The 27,069-nt window shown below is 37.6% G+C and overlaps 1 protein-coding gene across 1 annotated transcript in view; it reads left to right on the forward strand.

The window, feature by feature from the left end:
• LOC107293452 (dystonin) overlaps positions 1-27,069 on the forward strand; it is a gene marked incomplete at its 5' end in the record, with an annotated part of 166,922 nt that overhangs the window by 75,478 nt on the left and 64,375 nt on the right. Inside the window, 10 exon segments of the mRNA XM_029285407.1 lie at positions 2,481-2,642; positions 4,437-4,607; positions 10,381-10,547; positions 11,710-11,869; positions 12,112-12,438; positions 12,727-12,811; positions 17,570-17,811; positions 20,193-20,399; positions 26,103-26,222; positions 26,344-26,451. Coding sequence (XP_029141240.1) covers positions 2,481-2,642; positions 4,437-4,607; positions 10,381-10,547; positions 11,710-11,869; positions 12,112-12,438; positions 12,727-12,811; positions 17,570-17,811; positions 20,193-20,399; positions 26,103-26,222; positions 26,344-26,451 — 1,749 coding nt within the window.

The raw sequence follows: 27,069 nt of genomic DNA on the forward strand, positions 1-27,069 counted from the left end.
GCCTACATCGTCCATATAGGACGACTCGGGAACTCAACTCCTACCCCGGGCAGCTCACCGATCCCCTTATGCCCAGGGGAAAGGTATCAAGCCGTTTGACAGCAGATGCTGGCTGTCAAACCGGCTTTTACGCAAAACAGGCGGGAGGCAGCAAACAGCTGCGACCAGCGAAATCGCCTGCCACCGGAAGTCTCCCCAGGGCTGCAGGTCTTTGATGGCAACTTTCAAGCATATGTGGTTTTCAGATTCTCATCTTTTAAGATAATAAAACTTCTCAGGTAATTCTTCGTAATTGGAAACATAAGTATGAGAATAGGGTCTACTATGTAAGTGTGTAAGCTAATCCCCTACATAGGTATTAACCATACTGAGTAATGGAAGTTACACTTTTGGTGTCCAGTAGCATTCTTTATATTAATTGTACCAATATCAAATGTACCAGTTTTCCTTAATGCCCAAAGTGCCTGAAGGCTAAAGGTTGCATATTATTTGTCCTATTTAATTTTGCCATCTCAATAACTGGGAATGCTTGCTTGTTGATTGCCTTTTTATATCCTCAGATGGCCCCCTCAGTCTAATGCAGGGGTAGTCAACCTTGGCTCTTTTATGACTCGTGGACTTCAACTCCCAGAATTCCTGAGCCAGCCATGCTGGCTCAAGAATTCTGGGAGTTGAAGTCCACGAGTCATAAAAGAGCCAAGGTTGACTACCCCTGGTCTAATGGATTGAGTTTATTATATTTACCTCCTTTATTATGGCAATGTTATAGTTAAACCAAAGGGGAATCTCATGGAAATGCAGCAGTGCTATTTACTCTTGGTTTTACTGTCACTTTTTGTAACCATTCCTGCTGCTTTTAAGAGGATAATGCTACTGTTCATTGCTTTGCACCAGCGTAAAGACCAAATCCAGTTTCATTGCTGCAGTTACTTTGAGGGTTTTTTTTGCCATAAGATAACACTCTAATAACACTGGAACTGTAAATCCAGTCACCCATTAACCACTTGAACTAATGACAAGCTCCCTCAATTAAAACTAAGAACACTGGACTCCTTTTAAACTAGAGCTGTGCAAGAGTACTGCATCTGATGCTGATTCTGTTCCAATGAAAGGATTCCAAACTATTATCACTGTCAGGTATAGGTAGGGAAAAGTGTGTTGTCTAGTGGTGTGTGTTTCCAAAAAGAATGGGTGTGAGCTTCTATATTCATGTAAACAAAGCAGTTAGATAGGACTTTGGAAAAACATCTTCAGAATTACTTTCCCTAGCAATTCTCTTCAACCTGGCATGAATTGCCATATAGCAGTGGTGGCGAACCTATGGCACGCGTACCAGAGGCGGTATTCAGAGCCTTCTCTGTGGGCACGCACGCCATGCCCTGAAGATGGCAACCGTCCTCTTCAACCAGCCGCCCGCTAACTTGCTGAGGTCCCACGTGGCCAGATGCATTCCAGCACCCATGCGCTTGCTGGCCTTTGTGTGCGGGGCCGATGGTGTCAGGCAGCCGCCGCCCCGGCCCCTGCCTCGCCTTGCCCTGCGACATGGCACTCCCGCCTTGCCTCACCTCTCCCCGCATAACCAGCCTCCTGCCCACCGCCCCACCCGCCAGAGACCCCTGGATCTCTCCCAACCCTGCCCGGCCCCCACAGGTGTCCCTCCCTAGGAGCAACATCGAGCTGGCCACACCCACCCATCTGCCATGACCACTGTAGCCACGCCCACCCGGCAGCCACGCCCACCCGGCACCCAGCAATACATAAGTGGGTTTTGGGTTGAAGTTTGGGCACTCGGTCTCTAAAAGGTTTGCCATCACTGCCATATAGAGTACAGATTTTGGGGGGTGTCTCTGTGTTAGGAGAGTTAAACATCAGGATTGTTGATGCTTTACAAATGAGAGGGAAAAGGTACTTCAGACCTCAGGTGGAATTGCGAGATATTAAAACAGCCATAGGTTTTTTTTCAGGGTTCCTTATGAGCCTGAAAAAAGATACATCAGTTTAAGAAATCCAAAGGTAATGAGACTTTTAAAGTGCCGGCACTTATTATTTTAACCTTGCACAGAAGCTGTTTGGCTAGTGGAGAGAGAGAGAGAGATGGCATTCACACTGAAGGTTTGAAGCCCTTCTTCCAAGTCATTTTTGAAGCTTGCACAGCTCCATTAAACCCAGACCATTATGGTCATACTTTCACTGTTAACATGGTGTTTCTTGCCACTTTTGTAATAACTGTTTGTCAATCCTTAGTGTCTGTCTGTCTATCTAATCGTCTGAATTTGCCCTGAATTGTTTTAGGCTATTAAGTGCAATTTTACATATACATTTTACATATAAAGATTATTCTCAACACAGTGCATGCTGTGTGTTTTGACTTCCAATATCTGCTCCGGTTGCTGCTTTTGTTCAACAGGCTCCAGGCTCTTTTGTCCAAATAGTTTTGTCTTTTACTTTCTGTTCCTTTTATATATTTTTTCAATTGATAGGCATTTGAGAAAGAAGAGATTGAACCACTGCAACTTAAGCAACAGGAGGTAAATTGGTTGGGTCAAGGCCTTATTCAGAGCGCTGCTAAAAATGCAAGTACTGATAACCTTGAGCATGATCTTGAAGATGTTAATACAAGGTGGAAGACTCTCAATAAAAAGGTACTAAGCTATATTTTCATTGCAAATACTTGTTGCTCTTACTGGGTTGTTGTTTCCGATAACTCACCACAAAGTTGCTAAATAGTAGGCATGCTGCATAATAACATGTAGTCTCCCAAGTCTGACGCATCACCTATGCTTCAGCACCCGTGTAGAGTTCCTGTACGCGCAGATGAATATTTCTCACATGAACACAAAATATTATTTTTAAAATTATACCTATCAGTAGCGTTACATATAGTTTTGGAAATAATTTGGAAAACATATTTGGATTGAACATAGGTGGTAATATAGTACTTGTCTACATTGCTTAAGCTGAGGAGTCAAATGGCTGCTCCCATAGCTGTACTGTGATTGTGGGAAAATATGTTTCTCCTTTAGAAGAGTTGCAGAACAATCATTCCTGTGTTAATGCTCTGCATCTAACAGAGTATATCAAAAGTCAAACCTCCTAGGCCAGNCCTAGGCCAGTCACATTATGTATTAATATTTTTTTCAAAGAAATTATTACTATACTTAGGAATGTTCAATGGTCATGCATCAAATGAGAAAGGAATAATTACTCATTATTATTATAATAAATATAAAATACTTATCATATAATGAACATAATAACATGATAAATGTACATTCAGAGAATACCAGAAGCCAGGACCCATCGACAATTTAATAGATTAACTCTTCAAATAAATGGTTTATGGGGCCTGGTTTTGGTATTCTCTGTATGTAAGTTTAACGTGTTACTTATATTATTATATGATGAATATTTTATATTATAATATAAATTTAGAACATATTATAAATCTCTATACATTTATTACGGTCATAACTTTAATGTTTATTAAAACTTTTAATCGCATTCCTCGAAAGCATCTTTTTTGGAATTGAATGGGAAGGATTCCATAGTGTTAGACCTGTCATGTCTGCTGATAACACATAAAGTCAGATAGTATCATTTCAGTGATCTTGGAAAATATAAGAAAGTCTATCCTAAACAGACCATTATTTTATTAATGTGAATCACAGCTAGTGAGTACAGTGCCATTTTCTGTTCCATACTGATTGAAGAGAACTGAGGAGACACTTTGTTTGCCATCCAAGCATTGATGCAAAATTGAAGAAAGAAAGAAAAGAAACTGTGAAGATTATCTTTTCCATTCTAGATGTAGAATTAGGTCTTACGCCTTGGTGGCTGACTAAATATTGCAGCTCATATATTATGGCAATAATTTTAAATAATTATCTAAGTACAGGTAGTCCTCGACTTACGAACACAATGAGCCCAAAATGTCCGTTGCTAAGCACACCACTTGTTAAGTGAGCTTTGCCCCATTTTATGACTTTTCTTGCCACAGTTAAGTGACTCACTGCAGCTGTTGTGCTAGTGACACGGTTGTTAATGGGCTTTCCCATTGACTTTGCTTGTCATAAGGTCGCAAAAGAATCACATGACCCCGTCCCGGGACACTGCCGCTGTCATAAATACATGCCAAATTGTCAAGCATCTGAATTTTGATCATGTGACCATAGGGATGGTGCCACAGCCGTAATTGTAAAAAAATGGTCATAAGTCCCTTTTTTCAATGCCATTGTAACTTTGAACGGTCACTAAACGAATGGTTGTAAGTCGCAGACAACCTGTACTCGGATATCATCACGTCCATGAAGCATTGCAATGCTTAATTTTTATTCTCCTAATTTCCTTCACTTTCTCAATGGGGTCGGGAAGTCAGAGGCTGCATTGTGGGCAGAGGATAATGTCTTCAGGGTTGGGGCTTGATTTATGTTTTCCAGGTTGCACAAAGAGCAGCACAGTTGCAAGAAGCATTGTTGCACTGTGGGAGATTTCAAGATGCTGTTGAATCGATTCTTAGCTGGTTAATTGATACAGAAGATCTTGTGGCTAATCAGAAGCCCCCGTCTGCTGAATTTAAAGTTGTGAAGGCCCAAATACAGGAACAAAAAGTAAGTGAAAGTTATTTATTTGTCTTTAGTTTTTAATTCCCCCCCCCTTTCATTGTAGATGGAGGTGGAAATAACACTAGCCTTTCATGATCCACTGTGTCCACTTTGAGATGGGACAGGGAGACAGACAGAGAAGAATTTGAATGGGAAGGGATATTAGCCTTTTTTATTCCATTGTTCCATATCCTAGTTTTTCTTTATGCTTTTTTTTTTAAAGGGGAAATTTGCTTCACCTCTGGAAGGGGAGGAAACATAGGCAGGGAGGACAGAATCTAGAGTCTACAGGAATTTATCCATTATCGCCTGCATTTTAGAATGTTCCATGCTTGCTTATTCAATCAGAGGCTTCAGAAATGAATAAGGTCTCCCCAGAGGATCTTCAGAAGTGAATACCAAATTATTATTTCAGAGTAACAGAACAAGTGTTTGAGATAAAAGCAACTGATTCAATTAACTCCCATTTAGATTCTTTTTTTTTTAATCTCACACTCATTCTGTAATTTGAGCCTTGCTCCAGGCATACCACATAAAGGATTTTCTTAAAATTACTTTTATGAAAAATTGAAGGAGCATACTAGCTAATTTATTTTTTGTATGTTTACACACCATTCTATCCCGGAATAGGAGAGAATAAAAATGGAATTTCCAAATAGTCCCTATCAAGGCACTGACAAGACCCAGGCTATCTTAGTTCCACTAACGTTACTTCATTACTCTGGAGTGCTCTAGATGGATTTTGGCATCCTTTATGCACTTGAATATAAATAGAAAGGGAATGGTCTACATAATCAAATAAACATTGTTCAACCCACAACTTTATTTTCAGAATCGGCCCATCAAGGAGAAAATGATGAGTATGTTGGGGTCAGGATTAGCAACTGGCAATTTTTTAGCAAATGTTAGTGCTGGATGAAAGTCAGCTTCCTGAATCAGTTGCATGAAAAACAAAGATGACCTGCTTTTATAGCAACAAAATTTGCAATTTTATTTTTTTAAAATAGGAGTAGCACCTTTACTTTTTTGTTTCATCTTCTTATAGTTTAATAATAGAATAGTAAAACATCCACTTGACAGAAAAAATAAATGCGTAGAAAGGTATTTATATTGGATTTGCCTACCACAGAGAACTACAGGCTTACCCATATTTAAGTAGTATGCAGTATGCAAAGTGCAAAACATAATCTTCAAAATATAAAGATACTTTATTCCCCCCCCTCTCAAGTCCTACGACACTACCTTATCATGGCAGGGCATTATCATGAGAGGGATGTGCAAAGAATGCCAGGAATATACGCCAACCGTATATACTGTTAACAGGGTCACCTCTGAGTCATGAAGATCATCCTAGGTGCCCAGCTAAAGCAAGCAGGCGCATACACTGGGCAACAGCAATGTATAAAAATAATGGGGATGGCAGATCACTTTAGTAAAGGAGGCATCATTTCATACTGCACGAGATAATGCAGTGGTAAACTGCTCCAGTATTTTACCAAGAAAATCATATGAATAGACAAGATAAAGTGATTGATGATATAGTTCCAGGTAATTGGCTTCTTGGGTTGGATGGTACTTAATATGCTGCTGAGGGAAAGCTGATGATCTATAGTACAGTCACCAGCTAAGGAGAAGAGGGAGTAAAGAGGTATCACTTCATGGGAGGAAACATGATAGACCAGATTAGTGAAACTTTATCTACTGTGTCCCAAGGAAAGGCAGCAAGTCTGGCAAGAATAATGTCAGGTGCAAGTAACCAGAACAACTTTGTGAATGGTCCAAAGCAGTTCCTTTATTGTTGGTCACATATATTACAAGAACCTTGCCAGTCTGGCTACATTCCCTTCACTAGTCTGGTCTGACATTTCCTCCCATGTAGCGACTCCAAGTTGCCACATCTCTTTACTCCGCCCTCTCCTTTAGCTTGTGATTCCAATACATGATCTTTAAGAATGCTAATGGCATTTATGAGAACTTCCAGGGGAAGTATGGCAAGTTGAAGAGAGCTTTGTGAAAGCCGAGCCAACCACCGCAGCAAAGACCAAGAAATGAGCGAGTTGACTGTTTCCTTGGAATGAAAGATTGCCCACATGTGCTCCTCACAGAAAGCAACCACATGTGTGGTTGCTTCTTGTGAGGAGACAGAAGACAGTGGTTGTCCACCGGTTTGAGCATTGAGAAGTCATGGGATCGGTCATCTTGTTCGCAACCACAGCAGAGCCTTTTAAAGGACATTGAGTTCACAAAACTTTCACTTTTGGAAAATTACCTATTAACCATCTTAAAGCTATTAGAGACCTTTGCAACAACAAGGTTGAAAACTCTTCATTCAGTTAATTTATCTTCCCACTCTGAACAAGAGAAAAAATAACTACAGGCTTAAAAATGTAAAGAATGGGAAATAAACAGCAAAAAGCTAAATAAGATTTTGACCTAAGAAAGCTATAAGTGGATTAAGGGTCAGGATAAATTTGGAATATTTACTTTTATTATAAGTTTTTGAAATGATATGTAAAAAAAATAACTTTTCACGGGAAACAGAATTATTTTGGCTATTCTGCTATTCTGACAGTTGTAAGTCTTGGCAAAAGATAAGTGATGATTTTGGAAATTGGTTACTAGAGAGGAAGCCTGATGTGGTCCTCGACTTATGACCACAATTGAGCCCAAAATTTCCATTGCTAAGCAAGATTAAGTGAATTTTGCCCTATTTTACAACTTTTCTTGCCACAGTTATTAAGTGAAACACTGCAGTTGTTAAGTTAGTAACACAATTGTTAAGTGAATCTGGCTTTTCCATTGACTTTGCTTGTCAGAAGGTCGCAAAAGGGGATCACATGACCCCGGGACACTGCAACCGTCATAAATACATGCCAGTTGCCAAACAATCTAATTTTGATCACGTGACCATGGGTCTGTTGCAACAGTCATAAGTGTGAAAGACAGTCACCATAAGTCATTTTTTTCAGTGTCATAGTAAAGACCATCTAAGGAGGACTAGAGCAGAGGTCCCCAGCCTTTTGGGCACCAGGGACCGGTTCCATGGAGAAAGGTTTTTCCACGGACCTGAGAGTGCGTGGTTTTGTGTGCTGCCTGCATCCCATAGATTTATTTATTTATTTATTTATTTATTAAACTTAGATGGGGCTTATAGATGGGGCTTTGCTTGTTTGTGTGGTCCAGTTCCTGGCATGCTATAGCCCAGTGCAGGTCCACAGACTGGGGGGTTGGGGACTCCTGTTATAGAGAGTGAAGAGTTATTAAATTTGTTTATAATAGTTGTGATGAAGGTTGAAAGTGATGTCATATTTTTTCTTTTTCCTTATACTCTCTTTTCTTTTTATCTTTACCTGCACTTCTAAGTCTTTTCATTTGCTTCTCTTTCTCTAAGTTTAGTTTGCATTATTTTTACTATTATAATTAAAATTCTTAATAAAAACAATATTTGAAGAGATTGTGAATAGTGTTTACAAAGTTTATATTGGATTAAGTCTAGATTGAAATCTTTGGAACATCAAGTGGCTGATGTTGCCACACAGAAAAAGAAAATCTGAACTTGCAAAAACAGAATTACAGGGGGAATATGGAATGTAAAATACATGAACATAGGAAAGGTCAACACAGAAAGATGAAGTAATTCGTATAATTCTGTAGAAGTCAATCTGTGTGGTTGCAAAGAATCAGCACTAGCTTAATCACATGTTACCAATTAATACTTTATTTACAGTATCAGGGGATTTCTCATATAAGAAGTTTATACGCAAGGCATAAATAACAAAAAGCCTCAATGGAGGCTAATATAACCTTAAAAACCTAATAAGCTGAATGAATGTGTATAAAACCCTAAAGTATTTTACTGCATTTCCACAAAATCCTTTCCTAAAGCTATAATTTTAAGGGCATTCCAAGAGTAAAATCTTATGATGATGATAGTAATTATGTAATCCTGAGAAAAATAAATATAGCTCAAGGCTTGGCTATACACTTAATTTCCAATTAAGAAGTTTAATTTACCTGGATTGTTTCCCAAGCTAACTTTCGGAATATACTCAGGAGAATTTCAAATATAGTTTTCCTCTGCACAGCTGCATCTTGGCTGCTGGCTTTTCCAGACAGCCTGGAAAGATGATTCATTAAACACCATGCGGTGTCTTTCCTTAGAGGGTTGCCTTCAATTGTTTAACTAAGTACTTCTGTTTTCTAATTAAAACAATTACAGAGCATGCTTTCTATTATGTGGTACTTGCTACAACATGCTCTTGAACTGCCCATATTGTTGTCTTGGAGAGCAGAATAAGCATGGATTTAATTGGTGAACTTGTGTGTCTCATTTACTCGGCTTTTGACAAATATGATTTTTGTAGGCCAGTCTACAACTAGGAAGAAAATTTTACTAATGCCCCCTGAAAAAGTTACAACTTGGTATGACATAAATAGATAGTGGTCTATAAAAGTTTATCAGATGTCTAAAATTATTCCACTGAGTTACAAAACCGTATGATGGAAATGGTAAACGAAGTCAAAGAGACACATAGTGTAGAAAGTACAGGCTCTTAGTACTGTGAAGAAGTCTTTCTGCACTTCCCTTGAACACCATGGTTTATAATTCACAACCACTCCTCCTCAACCATGTAAAACAATAAAACCATTCTGCTGGTTTCTTGAGTACACTTAACAACAGATTACTTTATAATAAATTAGTACATCTTTAAGATACCATAACATTTGTTGTTGTGTGTAATACAACTATTGTCTTCTAAAAAGGATGGATATGGGTCCTTAGCTAATTATAAATAATTATTCCAAAGGTTGATGTAGGGAAGTTTGTTGCTAGAAGTTGTTCATATGGGAGTACTAATTGTACTTAATCGAAAATATAAAGTCAATGCTACAGAATTAACAGGAAATGAATTGATAGAAAGTAAAGACAGATTTTGCAAAAACCCGCATCTGTAGGCAGCATTCAGAATAGTGACTACTTCATATATCCAGGAACAAAGAATGGCGGGCACAAATAATATTATGCAAAGCCCTGTCAGAAGAGAATAATTTTAAAGTAAGAGCAAGTTTTATATTCTTGTGTGCCTAGTAAGAGGGTTCATCAGTATCTTTTGAAAATACAATGGACTGCTGTCATACAGAGAGCCACGGAGATGGTTTTGAAGCAAGTGTTCAGAAATCATTACGTAAACGAAGAGGATGGAAGCCTTCCTTAAGTCTTGGAAAGGGGGAATAGTATTAAGAATGGACTGAGGCTGACTCTCTTCACTGACTCACTAGGTTATAAGAAGGTGAGGATGAAAGCACAAGGAGACTTGGGACACTTAGTTATTATTGCCTATCTCAATAAAGCTAATTCTAGCCTTCCCAGCGGAGTCGGTTTCCTGATCTGGTCTATCTCGAAGAGCTGCTGTATAACTTAATGGAATGTCCTACTCTGAAAGCACTATATTTCATAAAAGCAAGGAAGGCATGCTTATTTGTAGCCAACCTGAGCTGTCAGTATAATGTGAAACAGAATTTAAAATAAAAATGGAAAATAATAACTCTACAGCTGACAACAGGATTTATTTAGTCCATCAGTGCTAAATGAATGAATAATCTATTTATGCAATGGGAAGCATAAATGCTGGTCTGTCTGTTGCCTGCCATTTCAGAAGACAGCTTGCTTAAATCTCTCCCACTTGCTGGTAAGCCAGACCTTGGATAATCAGCCTCTTCATCTTGTCACAAAGCCATCATTTCCTGGCAATTTAATTTTTGATTATTTTGTTTCCAGCTTCTCCAGAGATTGTTAGATGACCGCAAGCCTACTGTTGAATTGATCAAGCGTGAAGGGGAAAAAATGGCAGAGTCAGCAGAGCCGGCAGATAAAGAAAAGATCTTGAAACAGCTGAGTCTCCTGGACAGCAGATGGGCTGCATTGCTTGATAAAGCAGAAATGAGGTACTTGAAACATTTTCATTCACTTACTGGTAGAACAGGGAGCTCTTCTAGCTACAGCAAAGAAAACTGTAATTTGAAGCTGCTGTATGAGCATTTTTGTTCTAAGATGAGCGTTAACTTTTGAGGCTGGATAGGAAAATGCATTAGCATTGTTAGGACTAGAACTGCAGGTGAAATACAGTAAACATGATTTAATAAATTGGTGGATAGCTAGAATTACAAAATGGGGATTACAAAATGGGCATTAGGAGAAGGTCTACTGCATGGAGGAGCTGACAAATTAAGTATTATTTTAATAAAGGATTGATACCTTTCGCACCTGTGAGATTTAATTTGAAACATTTCTAGCCTAGAGTAAAGTGGTCCAGCAGATCTAACTAATCAATGTGTAAGTAGTTAAATAATCAATCAATCAATCAGAATAGAACTGGAAGGGACCTTGGATGTCTTCTAGTCCAACCCCCTGCTCAAGCAGGAGACCCTATACCATTTCAGACAGGTGGCTGTCCAGTCTTTTCGTAAAAACCTCCAGTGATGAAGCATCCAAAACTTCTGAAGGCAAGCTGTTCCACTGGTTAATTGTTCTCACTGTTAGGAAGTTTCTCTTCAATTACAGGCTGCTTCTCTCCTTGATTAGTTTCCCTCCATTGTTTCTTGTCCTGCCTTCTGGTGCTTTGGAGAATAAGTTGACCCCGTCTTCTTTGTGGCAGCCCCTCATATACTGGAATAGTGCTATCATGTCACCTCTAGTCCTTCTTTTTTCTAGACTAGCCATACCCAATTCTTGCAACCGTTCTTCATATGTTTTTCTCTCGAGACGTTTAATCATCTTAGTTGCTCTTCTTTTTCCACAGTCTCAACATCTTTTTTGTAATGTGGTGATAAAAACTGGCTGCAGTATTCCAGGTGTGGTCTTACTAAGGATTTATAAAGTGGTACTAATACTTCATGTGGTTTTGAAATATGATTTAACACAAAGTACAAAATACTATGAAGTTTTGTTCTGATGATGGGGCTTGTGTTTATTTAGATTACCTTTTGTTACTGAGTCACAAAGTTTTATTTTTTGAAAAAAAAATGTTAAGCTTTATTGAAATTTGGAATCTTTTACCTTTATTTGATCCTCAAATGTTTTTTTTTTCATTCTCTCTGCGTTTTGTAGGCATCGCCAGTTGGAAGGGATTTCAACTGTAGCTCAGCAGTTCCATGAAACCTTAGAACCGTTGGTTGAATGGCTAGCAACTACTGAAAAGAAACTTTCCAATTCAGAACCCATTGGCACCCAGGCTTCCAAACTGCAACAACAGATTTCTCAACACAAAGTAAGACCTTAAGGGGCAGCCTCTCGGAGTTATTTTTATAACTTCCTCATTCAGAAGAATTGGAAATTCCTTCTCTACCTTCTTGCCTGAGTTTTTTTTAAAAAGAATACATTTCTATATCACTCAAATTGTTTCATTCATTTTGCTTTTTTATTTAGTTGCGCCCATATTTGTTTACATGGTTTTGTTAAACTTTCTTTTCAATTTTTTTTCCTTTCCGCTGCTTTGAAAATTCCGTTTAGACTTTAGAGGAAGACATCACCGTTCACAGTAAAAATCTACAGCAAGCAATTAATATTGGTCAAATTTTAAACACATTGTGCTCCAGGGAAGATAAAGAGATGGTTCAAGAGAAATTAGATTCTTCAGAAGGCCGATATATTGAGGTTCAAGAAAAAAGCAAAAGTAGGGCTGAGCTCCTGAAACAAGCCTATTGCAATGCTCAGATTTTTGGAGAAGATGAGGTTGAATTGATGAACTGGTTGAATGAAGTCCATGAGAAACTGAGCAAATTGGGAGTCCAAGACTACAGTACTGATTTACTAGAAAAACAGCACGCTGAAATGCTGGTATTTGCCATTATTTTCTGTTATTTTTTTTAATTTACCATCATTAATCATATTATTAACAATTTATTTTTATTTTATTAATTTTCTTATAACTAAATTTTGCATAATATTTATTTCTTTTAGTTACCTCATGAACTTTTTTTCTTTTTCTTTCCCACGAAGAAAGAAATGAATGCATTATTCTTTATAAAATGGAAGAACTTTTAGTGATGACTTCTTTGGTGTGTTTAGGGTGCTGTTGCCTTTTCTCTCTCATTCTCCATATTCTTAAATCATTAAATTTCCTAGGTTCTTCAAGAAGAGATTAAGGTCAGAAAAGATAATGTTGATCAAGCTATTCAAAATGGTTTACTGCTTCTTAAACAAACTACAGGTGAGAATGATTTATATCAGTGGCAACTTAAACAACATCTTTTTACTTAGTTTTTTAATACTATAAAAGTATAAAAGTATATTTTTCCAGAATAAATGTGCCAAAAATTTATAGTTAATGTACCATTTTTTTAAAAAAATGGCTTGGATTCATATTGACAGCTGGTTATAACAATATGGTTGAGAGCATAAATTATGAGTTGGCAATCTTTTTCATTTGGAAAATTAATTTCTGTATTTAAAAAAAGTAAATATTTGAACTGGTGGTATCAAAAGGATTTTAAAAGGGATCTTTGGGGAATTAAAACAGTTACAGTTAAGGTGAATAAACTGTACCAAGTTTCATTGTATGTTGCAGGTCTACTGTTTACAGTAGCGGTTCCCAACTTTTCTATAAACCGTACCACTAGAACGCTTCTGATATATTCTCGCACCCCTTAACAAAAGTTTGAAATAAAGGCAACCCCCTGGAATATCATCTTGGACTCCCAGGGCACCCCCGGTTTGGAACCCCTGGTTTACAGGAACAAGAAGGCAGGGATAATAAATAAATGAAAATCTAGTCATTGCTCATGGCTTTCTTATGCTCCAAAGCCATAAAATATAGCTTCAAGGGGTGGAAAGGTGATGATAAATCCTTTTTGTTCATCTTGTCCTGATGGGATGTTGGGCTAGGATTATAAATACCAGAATTCCTGCCAGGAAACCAACATTCCACCCTCTCCATGCTACTCAGACTAGCATTTGTTGCTTCCTAAGGTGTCTTTGTTCTAGTCTTGACAAAAGTAAATGTTCTGTCAGTGAAAATGTCCACTATAGCCGTTGTCAGGAAAATTTGTAGAGGTTTCTTTTTGTAACCACAAACATTTTTCAGTCTCCTAAGTAATTGATGGAAACATTTTAAAATGTTTAGCCTCTTTCTAAGCAAACAATTAGATGGCTATTGCTCCATGGTTTTTGGTAATTATTTGGAAGAAGTGTTTTGGACTCACTACTTTTATAATAGGGGGCCAGCCTTTTTTCAATCCCCCATGGAATTTTAGCTGCCTGTAGAGTTTTAGTTATTTTCCATTTATAGTTTCAATATATGTGATCCTGGAAATACTGATTATATTTGTCATGTTTGGTATTTTTAAATTATTGCTATTATAAATGAAATCACAGTTATGAATGGAGTTATATATCCATTTAGATACCAACCAATAATTTAACCTGTAGATCAGTTGCATTAGTGTTTATCCCAGCGGTCTTTTTCTTTTCCCACTTTTTCTGGAGGAGAGCTAAGTAGATGATTGTGATAGTGAATGTTGTTATAAGGTTAAAAATGATTATATTTTTTTAATTTATGAACAGGACCACATCCTCTGTACTAGAGGTAGTACTGTGGAAAAATTGCATTCCAAATGCACATAGCACGTCTGGTTTAGAAGGCAACATCTTGTGAATTTTCTAGACTTTATGAAGTTTCCCAAACATAATAATTTGAGTCTGAGAAGGGCAAGATTTCAGACTTAATGTTAACTAGATGAGACACACATATCTATATCTATCTGTATAGATATAGATATAGATATAGATATAGATATAGATATAGATATAGATATAGATAGATAGATAGATAGATAGATAGATAGATAGATAGATAGATAGATAGATAGATAGATAGATAGATGCATTTATCACTTCCACCTGTTTTATTCCATTGAATTAATTCGCAATGAGTTACTTGGTTACAATATAACAGTGCTGACATTTTTTGGAAGATTTGGATTAATCACTATAAACTACTATGGGCACATTAGGAGCAATAGGATTAAGGTTGACTTGGGCCTGTAAACTCTTCCCCAGATATTTTACAATAGACCCCCTACGTGGTCCTCTGTTTTGAAGGACTAGATCAGGGGTGTCAAACTCAATTTCATTGAGGGCCGCATCAGCATTGCGGTTGCCCTCGGGGCCGGGTGGGTGTGGCCTACTGGGTGGGCGTGGATGGAGTGGATGTGGCCTACTGGGCGGGTGTGACCAGCTCTACATAGTTTGCGTTAAGGGTGCCTGTGGGGGCCTGGGCAGGAGTGGGACAGATATGAGGGTCTCTGGCAGAAGGGGGTGGGACCAGGGCAAGTGCAAAGGCATGATCCACTGGAGGAGCCTCACTGTTCCTTTCAGGCCATGCGGGGGGGGGGGTTATGGAGCTAAGACCGAATACGTTTCAGCATAGATGGCCACCACAAAATTGTACATTGGCTCCCAGCTGGCCTGGGCCAGGGCCAAGGCAGAGGGGGCCATTCCCTCACTGTTTCCAGGATGGCTTCACGGGCCATATGAAACCACTTCGCGGGCCGCATCCGGCCCCCGGGCCTTGTGTTTGACATGTCTGGACTAGATCTATATATCCAATCTTAATAGTGCTTAATAGTGAGTTCTGTCATGTCCTGGATGTATATTGAACAATAAAAATTAAACTCTTTTTACTCTTCTGTCGTCAAATTATGCAAATCAGGGCTTTGAGAAGGATCAGAGCATGTTAAAAAACATTCCTCCAAGTTTTAGCCAGTCATATTCAGAATTAGCCAGGCTATAGGATAATCTTGTTTGTTCCAGGATTATCAGAAATATATTTTTATGAAAATACATTCAAAACCGGTTAAAGATAAAACATGGGTGTCTAAAGTACTCCCATATATCTATCGAAATAATCCTGGAGTTTGGTGCATCCAAAATAAGTAAAGCCATTTAAAAACTAAATCCTAGGAATATTTCCTGAGGGTTGTATATGATTTGCCTATAAATTGTATTATTTGCTGCGATGATCATGTACCTGTTTATTTAACAGGCACGCATGCTTGATTTTGAATATTTTCTGATACACGTTCAAGATCCAGCATGTTTGTCCAGTAATACGCGAGCAATTCAGAAATAAACCTCCTTTTCGTTGTCAATGACAGACACTCGCAGATACAGAAAATTTATTATACATCTTAGAAAACTACAACATTACATTACTTTTTGACATAATCGCTATTCAAATTGGGGCACTTGTCATAACGTCTTACAAGGTTTGAAATTCCTTCTGCAAAAAAAATCTCCCTGGGAATGAAGCCACCCTGCAACAGCATCGTGAACCGCATTGTCATTCGTTGAAGCGGTGCAACGCAAACCAGTGTTTCATGTGTCTGAAAAGGTGGTAGTTGCTTGGCGCCAAATCTGGGCTAGGGGGGGGGGGTGATCAAAAACATCCCAACAGAGCTGCTTCGAAAGTTCTTCTGTGCTTCTAGCGGTGTGCAGGCGAGCATTATCATGAACCAACACCACACCGGACGCTTGCAGATATCGAGAACTGGCGGACTTCACGGACCTTTTTGTCAATTTCCTGCATGAGTTCATCGCTGACTACAGATGGGCTTGCCTCATCGTGCACGTTACTTCGTCCATCTTTAAACATGCGACACCATTGATGTATGACACCTTCACTCATCACATTTGGTCTGTAAACATTACACAGTTTGCGATGAATTGCAGCTGCTGAAAGTTTTTTGGCACACAGGAATTGCATTACTAAATACACTTCACATTTGGTGGGATTTTCTATGGCAGGGTTCATTTTCAATTGATCTAGCGGATGAGTCAACTGCAACACAACCTTCTTCCACTCCTCACTGCCTACTGAACTACTGCGCACGGCACCATAGGCTGGGCGTCACTATCCCTGCCTATTTCTCACACATGCTCAAATAGAGGTTTATTTCCGAATTGCCCTCGTAGTTTGGGACACTTGATGTTCATCTGAAGAATATATTTGCCAGAATAAGAGCCCTAGTATTTGGAACCAACAAAAATAAGGAGAGACTAACATGGCAAGATCCTTAATTTACAGTATTTCCTTACAAAACGTCTTAATTAGACAGCCTTTTTTTCTAAATCAAAAGGCTGATGCATTGCACAATTCATCAAGAACTTCTTTGTGAATTCTGCTGTGCTGAATGTTGCCAATATTTGAACAGAATTTTTATAGAATTAATTTTCAATGAACTAAGTCTCTGGATATTAAATGTTCTCAGAGAAAAAATGAATTTCCTAAATAATTTGCTGTGGGTTTTGGTTATACATTGATTCTTGCAGGTCAACAGATCTTTGGGTTATTTCGGTCAATTGTAGGTCAAGAGGTCTTTAGGTTATATAGGTCTAACATTTTCAAGGAAATGATGTTAGCGTATTGGACAAATCATCTCTTGGTATATTGATCAGATTTCAATCTGAATTGAAATAAAAAGTGCCATCATCTGTATATTCTGAGATATATAGGACCTATATATATCAGAATATATAGAATATATATATCAAAGGACCTATTTAATTAAATTTAATAATTTTCTGGTTGTAATACTTTCATTAGAAGTTAGTACATTAACTCCCTGTAGCTAGTTAAACAACAGAGGCTGTGATTAGTATGTGGATTGGGAACTATTCCAGAACTGTAAATTAGATTGGGAAGTAAAAAAAAAAAAAAGAAATCCTGGAAAGATGCTCTATAATGTGTCCCTGTAAGTTACAATAACTGAGCTCAGTCTTAAGGCAACTTTACTTTGCCGGCTTTTATGTATTTTATTTTATTTTATTTTATTATATTCTAAATATAGTTTATAAATCTGCCCCAAACTATAAATTATTAAAAAATAAATAGGAGTGTTATTCATTTTTGCAATCAGTAACTTGATGATTTGAGGATTTTTTTGGCAATAATATTCTTTTCAAATTTTAGGAGATGAAATTGTTGTAATTCAAGATAAATTGGAAGGCATCAAAGCAAGGTACAAGGATATCACTAACCTGAGTTCTGAGGTGTTCAAGACTTTAGAAGAAGCTCTTCAGTTTTCAGGGCAGCTCCAATCAGTTCACAAAGAACTCTGTTCTTGGCTTGACAAAGTTGAAGTCGAATTACTTTCATACAACTCTCAAGATCCCAAAGGCAAAGAATTAAGCGAAACACAAGAAAGACAAAAAGTGAGTATCAAGCTAGAAAATAAAGATTGACTTCATACTTTGCTATTTGTTTTTTGGCTTAATCTATTGCATGCACAAGGTCATTGTGGTTTGTATACTATATGTGTTATGAAAAATCAGCCAGTTGAAGTTGGCTGATAAACTCTTTGCTATAACTTGGCTAGCCATATACATGTAATAAAGTTTGCAGTAAAGCCACTTAAATGAATCATTTTATAAAGGGGAAAATGCAATAATTTAACATACAAGCTATCCAATTGCAAACCACACTATGCTTTTACTAAATACATCTATTTAAGAAATTATTCCATAATAAGATAAACTCTTTTTTATTGCTCAACTGCTGAAAGTTGTTTGAAGATGAATCCAGTGTCTACATTTTTGAAGATATACTAGAATTTGATTTCTATGTTACATCATTGCCATTATAGTTATTTGTTTTACTGGCAGGAGAGGTAAATGGATTATAAATTGTAAGTGACAGACTAGAATTCTTCATATTACTTTCTTGATTACATGTGGACTATGGTAAGTTGCCCAGCAAACCCCCAGAACATATTCAAATCGTATTTTGACCAAGCTTCCCTTCAGGAATTAACAAAAGTAAAGATAATTGAAATTACCTTTACTTTTCCCATGTGCAGCTTCTTATTTGCAATAAATCTTTTTATAACTTTGTTATTTCTTGATAGATTATGTTCATCAAGTTGGTGTTAATAAGAGTTGGTGTTAACCCTTATTGACCACGTAGATCAGAGTCTTCAAAGTGGATAATATCTACACCCAAGGATTTATGGAACAATCCATTATTGTTCTGATTTATTATTATTATCCATAGTACTATTAGTTAAAGTATTTATTAAATTATTTTCATGTAATAAAGATTTGGGGTTGATGAATATCTTGAAACTTCATGAAGGGGTTAGCAAGGCCCTGACATACAGTAGTTTAAACCTTCTCCAGAATGATCTCTCCTCACCTGATTCTTCAGGTTTTCCGTTGGTTCACACACCACCTCTATAATTGAGTCCACCCAATGGCTGCTGATCATTCTCTTTCCTTCCACTTTTCCCAGTATTAAAGACTTCATTAGAGAGTTAGGTCTTGACATAGTGTGTCCAAACTATTTAAGCGTGGTTATTTGAGCCTCAAATGAGAACTCTTGATTGATTTGTTCAATGATCCATTTCTTTATTTTCTGGGCCATTCAAGGTATTTTCAGGAGTTTCCTCTAACACTGTTGTAAAAAAAATAATAATGCTCTTTCCAGTGCTTGTTTTGTGAAAAAAAAAAGGTGCCGGAACTCACACACGTCATACAACTTGCCTTGCCTACCCTACAAGGTTCCATCCAAAAAAGGTGCTGGAACTCTGTTCTGGGCGTTCTATGACAAAAAAAGCCCTGGCTCTTTCTATCCTGTTTTCAAACTCCAACTTTCATTTCCACAGACTCTCATAAGAAAAACTATTACTGCACCATTCTGATCTTTTTAGGTATAGACATGTCATGTTACCTGAATATCTTTTCCTGGGCCTTCATTACTATAGTACCAAGTTCTAATTACAATGTATAGTATTTTTTGTCTGCTATTTCTTTATTAAGAACAGTCAATTCTAAAAGATAGGAGCTACTTACATCTTCATTGTTTGGTCTTGGTATATTGATTAAGGTAGTGGTCCAGAAACAAAAGTATTCTAGATCTCTCTGAGGCATGCAAGCTGGCTCGGTGGCTTTGGGTAAGACACCCTTTTTCAGCCAAACACACCTTACAGGATGGGGAACATTGGAGATATATATGTTTATTGTCTTCGTGTGGGTGCATACACAAGGCAATAAACATACATGAATAATAAGAAAACATTAGAAAACATTATAAAATATTGGAGCTTGCAAATTGAATTTGAACACTTTATGGAAAAAGAAATCTGTCAAACCAATCGTGACTGAAGCCATTGGAGCAATATGCAATGGACGTTCTTGATATCTGGAAACATTTTGTTTATCAGACTTGAACACCAGAATTTTACAAAAAACCCACCTTGTTTGGAACTGCCTATATTTTAGATGTTTCCTTAATAATTCTTAGGGTCTTTGTTAAGCCTTGAATTATTAAATTTCCACCAATCTTAGACTGTGAATCTAACTGTAGATTACGCACGCATAATAATAATTCTTGACTTCAGTTAGCTGACCTTGCAGATCATTTGCATTTTCAGTATCAGATGCAGCATCATCAGCATAGTGCTGGTTATTAATGTTTCCTCCAGCATCCCTAAATATATATTCAGCATATAATCTTTCTCATAGTATTGTTAAAAAATGAAGGGAAGAGAATCACATAGATTTTTGCCAGTGTGTTTACCTCAAATATTCTTTTTTAGGAACTGAAAAAAGAAGTAAAAGATAAGAAAAGTTTATTGGATAATCTCAATGAAGTCAGCAGTGCTTTGTTGGAACTGGTGCCATGGAGAGCAAGGGAAGGGATAGATAAAATGGTTACAGAAGACAATGAACGATACCGGTTAATGAGTGACACTTTAAATCAAAAAGTGGAAGAAATTGATGCTGCAATTTTAAGATCACAACAGGTAAAAGTAATATTGTTTTAATCTTCTGTAGCCAGAATAATATGTGTTTTTATCAGGTTTGCACTATACACACACAAAAACATACAGGCCAGTTCATTCACCTGGGAATTCATGTCAAAATAAAAATGTTTTGTTCATTTTACTGTACTCTACTTGCACACATTGGCTCTATTATTCAAGAAGTGGGGCTCATCTTGAGGAGAAGGAGGGGATCCTGGCCTTAATTTTCAGACATGAATTTTAGAACAAAGCAAATCCAGTCATTCTCAGAGCCATCTGTCTCCTGATTGATGCAAAAATTTCAGATCAGCTTCATACTGGGAAGCTTTAGGAGGAACATCATGCATTGAACTAAGTAAGAATTTCACCAGAACAAAGGATTAAATCTTAAATCCTTTTAATGCCTGCAGTTTATGGTGCTCGATAGGATCGAATGCGAGGTTGTATAAGTGATGCAAAACTGGTAGGTGTAGGTTCCCATGAACAATAAATGTTATTCTTATTGCATATGGCATTAAAGTGAGCTTAATGTTCACATCAGGATGTTTGTAGCATAATTTTTTTTGTATGTGTGTGTGTGATTTTAAAGATTTTAAAGATCAGATTTACTAGCCCTTTAATTTAGCATGACTCAATCCAAATGCCTCTATTTAAAGCAGAGTGTTCAGGCCAAGTATATATGCTCTGATTATAGTTGTAAAAAGGCAGTGAATGTTTGTGGCCTGTTTCAAATAGATTGAACAGTATGATAAAGAATTACTCATGGGAGAATCTTTGGGCCACATAATTTACTTTTCAGCTATGATTCATAATTAAAGAGCAAGTTATGATAGCTTATTCATTAATTTCACTTTAGGTCTGGCAATACTCTTGATCCTCAGCTGTCCCTGGATTCTAAGGTGACAGCTGTGACAAGAAACATCTTTGCACAATTGTGTCTAGCGTGCCAGTTTGTTCCAAAGCCAGTCAGATTTGGCAACAGTTGTCTCTTGATTATGGCAACGTGCTGTATGTGTAGGGTGACCCTATTAAAAAAAAGGCAAAACTAAAAAAGGAAGAAATCTTTTGGATTAAAAAAATGTTTGTTTTCAGCTTTGTTTTACAAAGGAAAACTCAAGAGCAACACCAAGAAAAACTTTATAAAAATGCACATTCTAATAAAAATATCTAAAATAAAAGTATATATACATTTTAGAAACACAATTCACTGCCCATATTTTTCACATTCCATGAATGCAAGAATGTGTGTTAAGTAGTACCATTTGTACAGAAAAAGTTACATGACCAAAATAAAAGACAAAAGTGAGTTTTTGAAAAAATAAATCTAAAGACAGCTTTCTGAAATAAAGGGCTGTGCTTTATAATAAAAGGGCTAGCCTTGAATCAGATCTAGAAGCTGCCTTTGTGCAAAATGGGGCAGTAAGGCTATTAAACAATGTACTGATCCCTGTAAGAGCTGTCTCTACTGGCTGTCAGCTGTTTATGGGGCACAGTTTAAAGTGTTCTTTTTTATGGCTTCAGACCTGATTATCTAAAGAGCAGCCTTTCCCAGTACAAACCTGTCTGATAGATTTCAGAAGAGGCTGACTTAAAGATGCCTCCTGAATTGGTGCCACACTGTGCAATGCATTCCCTAAGGAGTTGTGTTTGGCTTCCACAAGCTCAGTGTGTAATGTGTAAAATCTGTAAAAATACATCTCCTTTGCCATGGTCTCAATTGTTAGAAGCATGCTGTTTTCACTTTAATCTACATCTTTTAGCACTTTAGAATATGAATTGTGGTGATGCAGTGGTTGGTATGCAGTATTGCAGGCTGACTCTGCTCACTGCCAGGAGTTCAATCCTGACCTGGCTCAAGGTTGACTCAGCTTTCCATCCTTCCAAGGTCAGTAAAATTAGGAGCCAGATTGTTGGGGGCAATAGGCTGACAATGTAAACGCTCAGAGAGTTCTGTAAAGTACTATGGGACAGTATATAAGTCTAAGTGCTATTGCTACATTCTGGTGTTTTTTTTAAAATTCCATCAGCTACTTTTAAGTGATAGTTAATATTCTAACTGAGATTAATGATACAATAGTGACTTTGGAGAAACAAACATACTTTTGTAGGATAATTTAGATTCATACAATATTTTTTCAGGTATTATGGTCAATTCTGGAGAACATAAAACAAGCATGATTAGCAAGGACCTCTGTCTAAAGGGCATAAAGCAGAATAGAATAGAATAACAGAGTTGGAAGGGACCTTGTAGGTCTTTGTCAAGTCTTGACAAACTTGAACAATGGGCCCTATCCAACAAAATGAGTTTTAATGTGGAGAAAAGCAAAGTTTTACATTTAGGCAGGAAAAATCAAAGATATAAGTACAGATTAGGTGAGACCTGGCTCAAAAACAGTAACTGTGAGAGGGACCTTGGAGTCCTAGTGGATGTGCAATGTGCAGCAGTAGCCAAAAAAGCTAATACAATCCTGGGTTGTATAAATAGAGGCATAGAATCAAGATCATGCGAAGTATTTGTACCACTTTATAAAACCCTAGTGAGACCACACCTGGAATACTGCAACCAATTTTGGTCACCATGCTACAAAAAAGATGTTGAGACCTTGGAAAAAGTTCAGAGAAGAGCAACTAAGATGATCAAAGGCCTGGAGACTAAAACATATGAAGAACAGCTGCAGGACCTGGGTTTGTCTAGTCTAAAGAAAAGAAGAAATAGGGGTGACATGATAGCAGTATTCCAGTATTTGAGAGGCTGCCACAAAGAAGGGGGGGTCAAATTATTCTCCAAAGCACTAGAGGGCAGGACAAGAAACAATGGTTGGAAACTGATCAAAGAGAGAAGCAACCTGGAATTAAGGAGAAACTTCCTAACAATGAGGACAATTAACCAGTGGAACAGCTGGCCTTCAGAAATCGTGGGTACTCCATCACTGGAGGTTTTAAAGAAGAGACTAGACCAGTGATGGCGAACTTTTTAGAGACCGAGTGCCCAAACTGCAACCCAAAACCCACTTATGCATTGTCGGGTGCTGGGTGGGTGTGGTCCATAGGCTGAGTGTAGCCCATTGGCTAGGCGTGGTTGCGGTGGTAACGGCAGACTGGGTGGGACTAAAAAGTTCAATCAATCAATTCCAACTTTGCAAGATTTTTTTTCCCGCGAGAAGTTGAAATTGATTGATTGAACCTTTTTTTTTTGCACATGGCAGTGGAGGCCTAAAGCGAAAAGGTTTTATAAAACCCAGCTGAAGGCCTAGGACTGGGGGGTGATGGCGTGCGTGCCCACAGAGAGGGCTCTGAGTGCTGCCTCTGGCACCCGTGCCATAAGGCAGTCACTTCTCTGAGATGGTATAGATAAGATAAGATAACCTTTATTGTCATTTTTTTACTGTGGGCACAACGGCACACATCAAAAATGAAATTTAGTTGCCCGCTCTCAAAGTGAAACACATATATGACACACACCTAAACATACTATATACAACTTATGTACAGACCCACACTCTTACATATACATAACAAATAAATATTAAATATAGGTTCTCCTTGAGTGGGGAGCTGGACTAGAAGATCTCCAAGGTCCCTTCCAGGTCTATTCTGTTCTAATCAAACATTAGAGCTTTTCCTAGCTCTCAAGAAAATTGACATGCAGAGAGAAGGGAGGAAAAGTTTCAACTGGGGAGGGAGACAGTACCTTTACCTTTTCTGATGCTGCAACTTTCCCCCTTGAAATGTTGCCTGTTAAAAACATTAACTTGGGGGGAGAGGGCACACTGCTGGGAAAGGAAACTCATCTCCCCCAACACTGTGTTGTTCCCCATTGAGAGTTTGCTTACTGATCCTGCAAATAGCAATAGCACTTAGACTTATATACCGCTTCACAGTGCTTTACAGCCCTCTCTGAGCAGTTTTACAGAGCCAGCATATTGCCGCCAACAATCTGGGTCCTCATTTTACTGACCTCAGAAGGGTGGAAAGCCGAGTCAACCTTGAACCGGTCAGAATCGAACTGCTGGCAGTCAGCAGAGTTAGCCTGCAATACTGCATTCTAACCACTGTGCCACCATGGCAATAGGCATTAAAACAGCTATTCGCAGTGTCAACAGACAACAGTTTTAAATCCTAGTTGTGAAGAGTCTTTTCTGAATTATGGTCTACAAATGAAAGTTGTAAATGTGATTGGATTGTATGGGTATCACTAAAGGCAAATACATTAGGGACCACCTCCTCACAATGGAGACTAGCTGATAATGCAGTTTTTGGCATAATTGCCCAGTGTTATTTTGGCCCTTAGCCTGAAATCAGTTCTTCACTCCTGCTCTGAAGGCTGTGTGTGCTTCCAAATAGACAAATATCACTTTTTGTCTCATAATATGGTAATAGTACTGAAGCTTGCTCCATATATCTATGGATTCAATTAATCTACTTAAGCAAGGTAGTTGAATTGAGTCTAAGTGGTTCTCTAGAGCTTTCCCTCACTGAGAAGGCAAGGGTGCATCTGTAGAAATGGAAGGACAGTGGGTGTGGAATTTCTTTCTTTTTCCATTCAATAATGAACGCAGGGAAAAAAAATGCTTGAAGGGATTATTCTGTCCAGACAATCACCAGAGTACTTATAAAGGAGGTACATATGACACAACTGGATTGGCATTTTGCTTGCATTAGGAAGAAGGAGCATTTGCTTTCTGGATTTAAATAATGCTGTTAAATAATTGAACCTGTATTAAAGCAAGAGAGTAATCTTAAAAATGGACAACAGCAAGACATAGATAGAATAGTCTTGTGCTAACTGTGTTAGTTTCCTAAACTTCTGGACAGTTCAGTTTTATTTTAAGTCAAGAAATCTCAGAATCACTAAGGAACATACTTAAAATGAGCTTGATGCAAAAATGTCAAAGGACATGATATAGCTACTTTGAGACCTTTTGACTTTACTAAAATAAAAATAAACTATCCAGATGTTACAGGAAGCTAACATATTTAGCACAAATTTATTCTATGATTAGCGCTGAACCTTGCAGCTATCTGGAAAGTCTTTATTCTCCCCCCCCCTTAAAAAAAACTACAAAGAGATTTTAACGTGGAACTGAGTCTGTGATTATAAGCAGATTTCTGCTGACATTCAGCTGAACACAAGCGGAGACTTATTTCAGTCTGCAAAATAAATACAGAAGAAACTAGGAAGTGAGCCCACAGGCACAATCCCAGCTCCCACCCCCACCCCCGTTGGATTGTAAGTAGAGTTTTATTGCAGATTAGTCTCTTATTCTACATTAGTGCAACTTTTCATGGAAATTCACAGCTTCTTGCATTTCATGGACTTTGATCTTTAATGCTTGCTGATTTCCACCATTACATGCCTCTAAGTGCATGCGTGTGATACCCAATATCAATTGAAGAGCATCCCTTCAAGCGCCAGATAGAATAGACTTATGCTGTACAAGAAGCTTACAGAACAGTAAACCTGTTCACTTGGAAAATATTAAAAACTATTTCATATTTGCTGTAATAGGCAAAAAGTAGCACACTCAATAATCTAGACACCATTTTTCATAAATCCTTGAACAGTAAATATGGATTGACCATAGCTATTTGAGATGTAGTAGTTTGTAACTGGATTTTGATGAGTGTTCTTTTAGGTTTCTTTTATCTAAAAGCAAACATTTCAATTTTTTTAATAACTGCTTTTTGTTGGCCCTTCTTTAGTTTGATCAGGCAGCTAATAATGAATTAGCCTGGGTTGACAAAACAGAAAAGAAACTGATATCTCTGGGTGACATAAGACTTGAACGGGACCAGACCTTTGCTCAGCTGCAAGTTCAAAAGGTAAACAGATTCCATTTGTGATGTGTTAAATCAATTATCATTATAAATTTGATATTATTTATATTGTATATGTAATGGTCAACGTCCTGCTACTCTTAATAGCAATCTGTTATATGACTAGGGATTTACCATGGAGATTTTGAAACACAAAGATACAATAGAAGAACTTGTTTCATCTGGGGATGAGATCATGAAGACATGTACAGAGGAGGAGAAACAAATTATGAAGGTAATAAGGCATTGCTTGCACTTATTTGGTAATGAATCTGATTATCTAAACATAGATCTAATTTTTAAAGCTTGTGAAGCAATTGTTACTCATATGCAACAGTTAGTGCTCATCTTCTATGTCTTAGGGGGCCCACAGAGATAGTCACCTTGATAGGGTGAAAAACAAAAAATATAATTGAATAATATACATGAACTTTCTTAATAATGGTTACAATGAATGTACTGATTTCTTGTAGAAAATCCACCCATACTTTATTCGTTGAGTGCACAGTTAGGGTATATTCTTCCAGCATAATTCTTCTTGGGGTATTCCAGCTGGTGTGAAAATGCAGTTGATTTTCACTATTCCTATCTGCGGTGCCATCTCCTACACTGTGGAACCCATGGCCTTCTAGATTAGATATTTGAAGGAAATGGGAATTTAATTTAATTTAATTTAATTTAATAATTTAATTTATATACCGCCCTTCTCCCGTAGGACTCAGGGCGGTGCACAGCATATTAAAACAGACAAACAAAATACATCAAAGAACAAAAAAACCCCATAAAACCAAATTAAAAGCCAAATATTCGAAGCTGTGTGTCAATTAAAATTTTCTTAAAATCATCCCTACCT

Source organism: Protobothrops mucrosquamatus, unplaced genomic scaffold (genome assembly GCF_001527695.2).
Source record: "Protobothrops mucrosquamatus isolate PMUCROS unplaced genomic scaffold, P.Mucros_1.0 scaffold1620, whole genome shotgun sequence".
NCBI lineage: Eukaryota > Metazoa > Chordata > Lepidosauria > Squamata > Viperidae > Protobothrops > Protobothrops mucrosquamatus.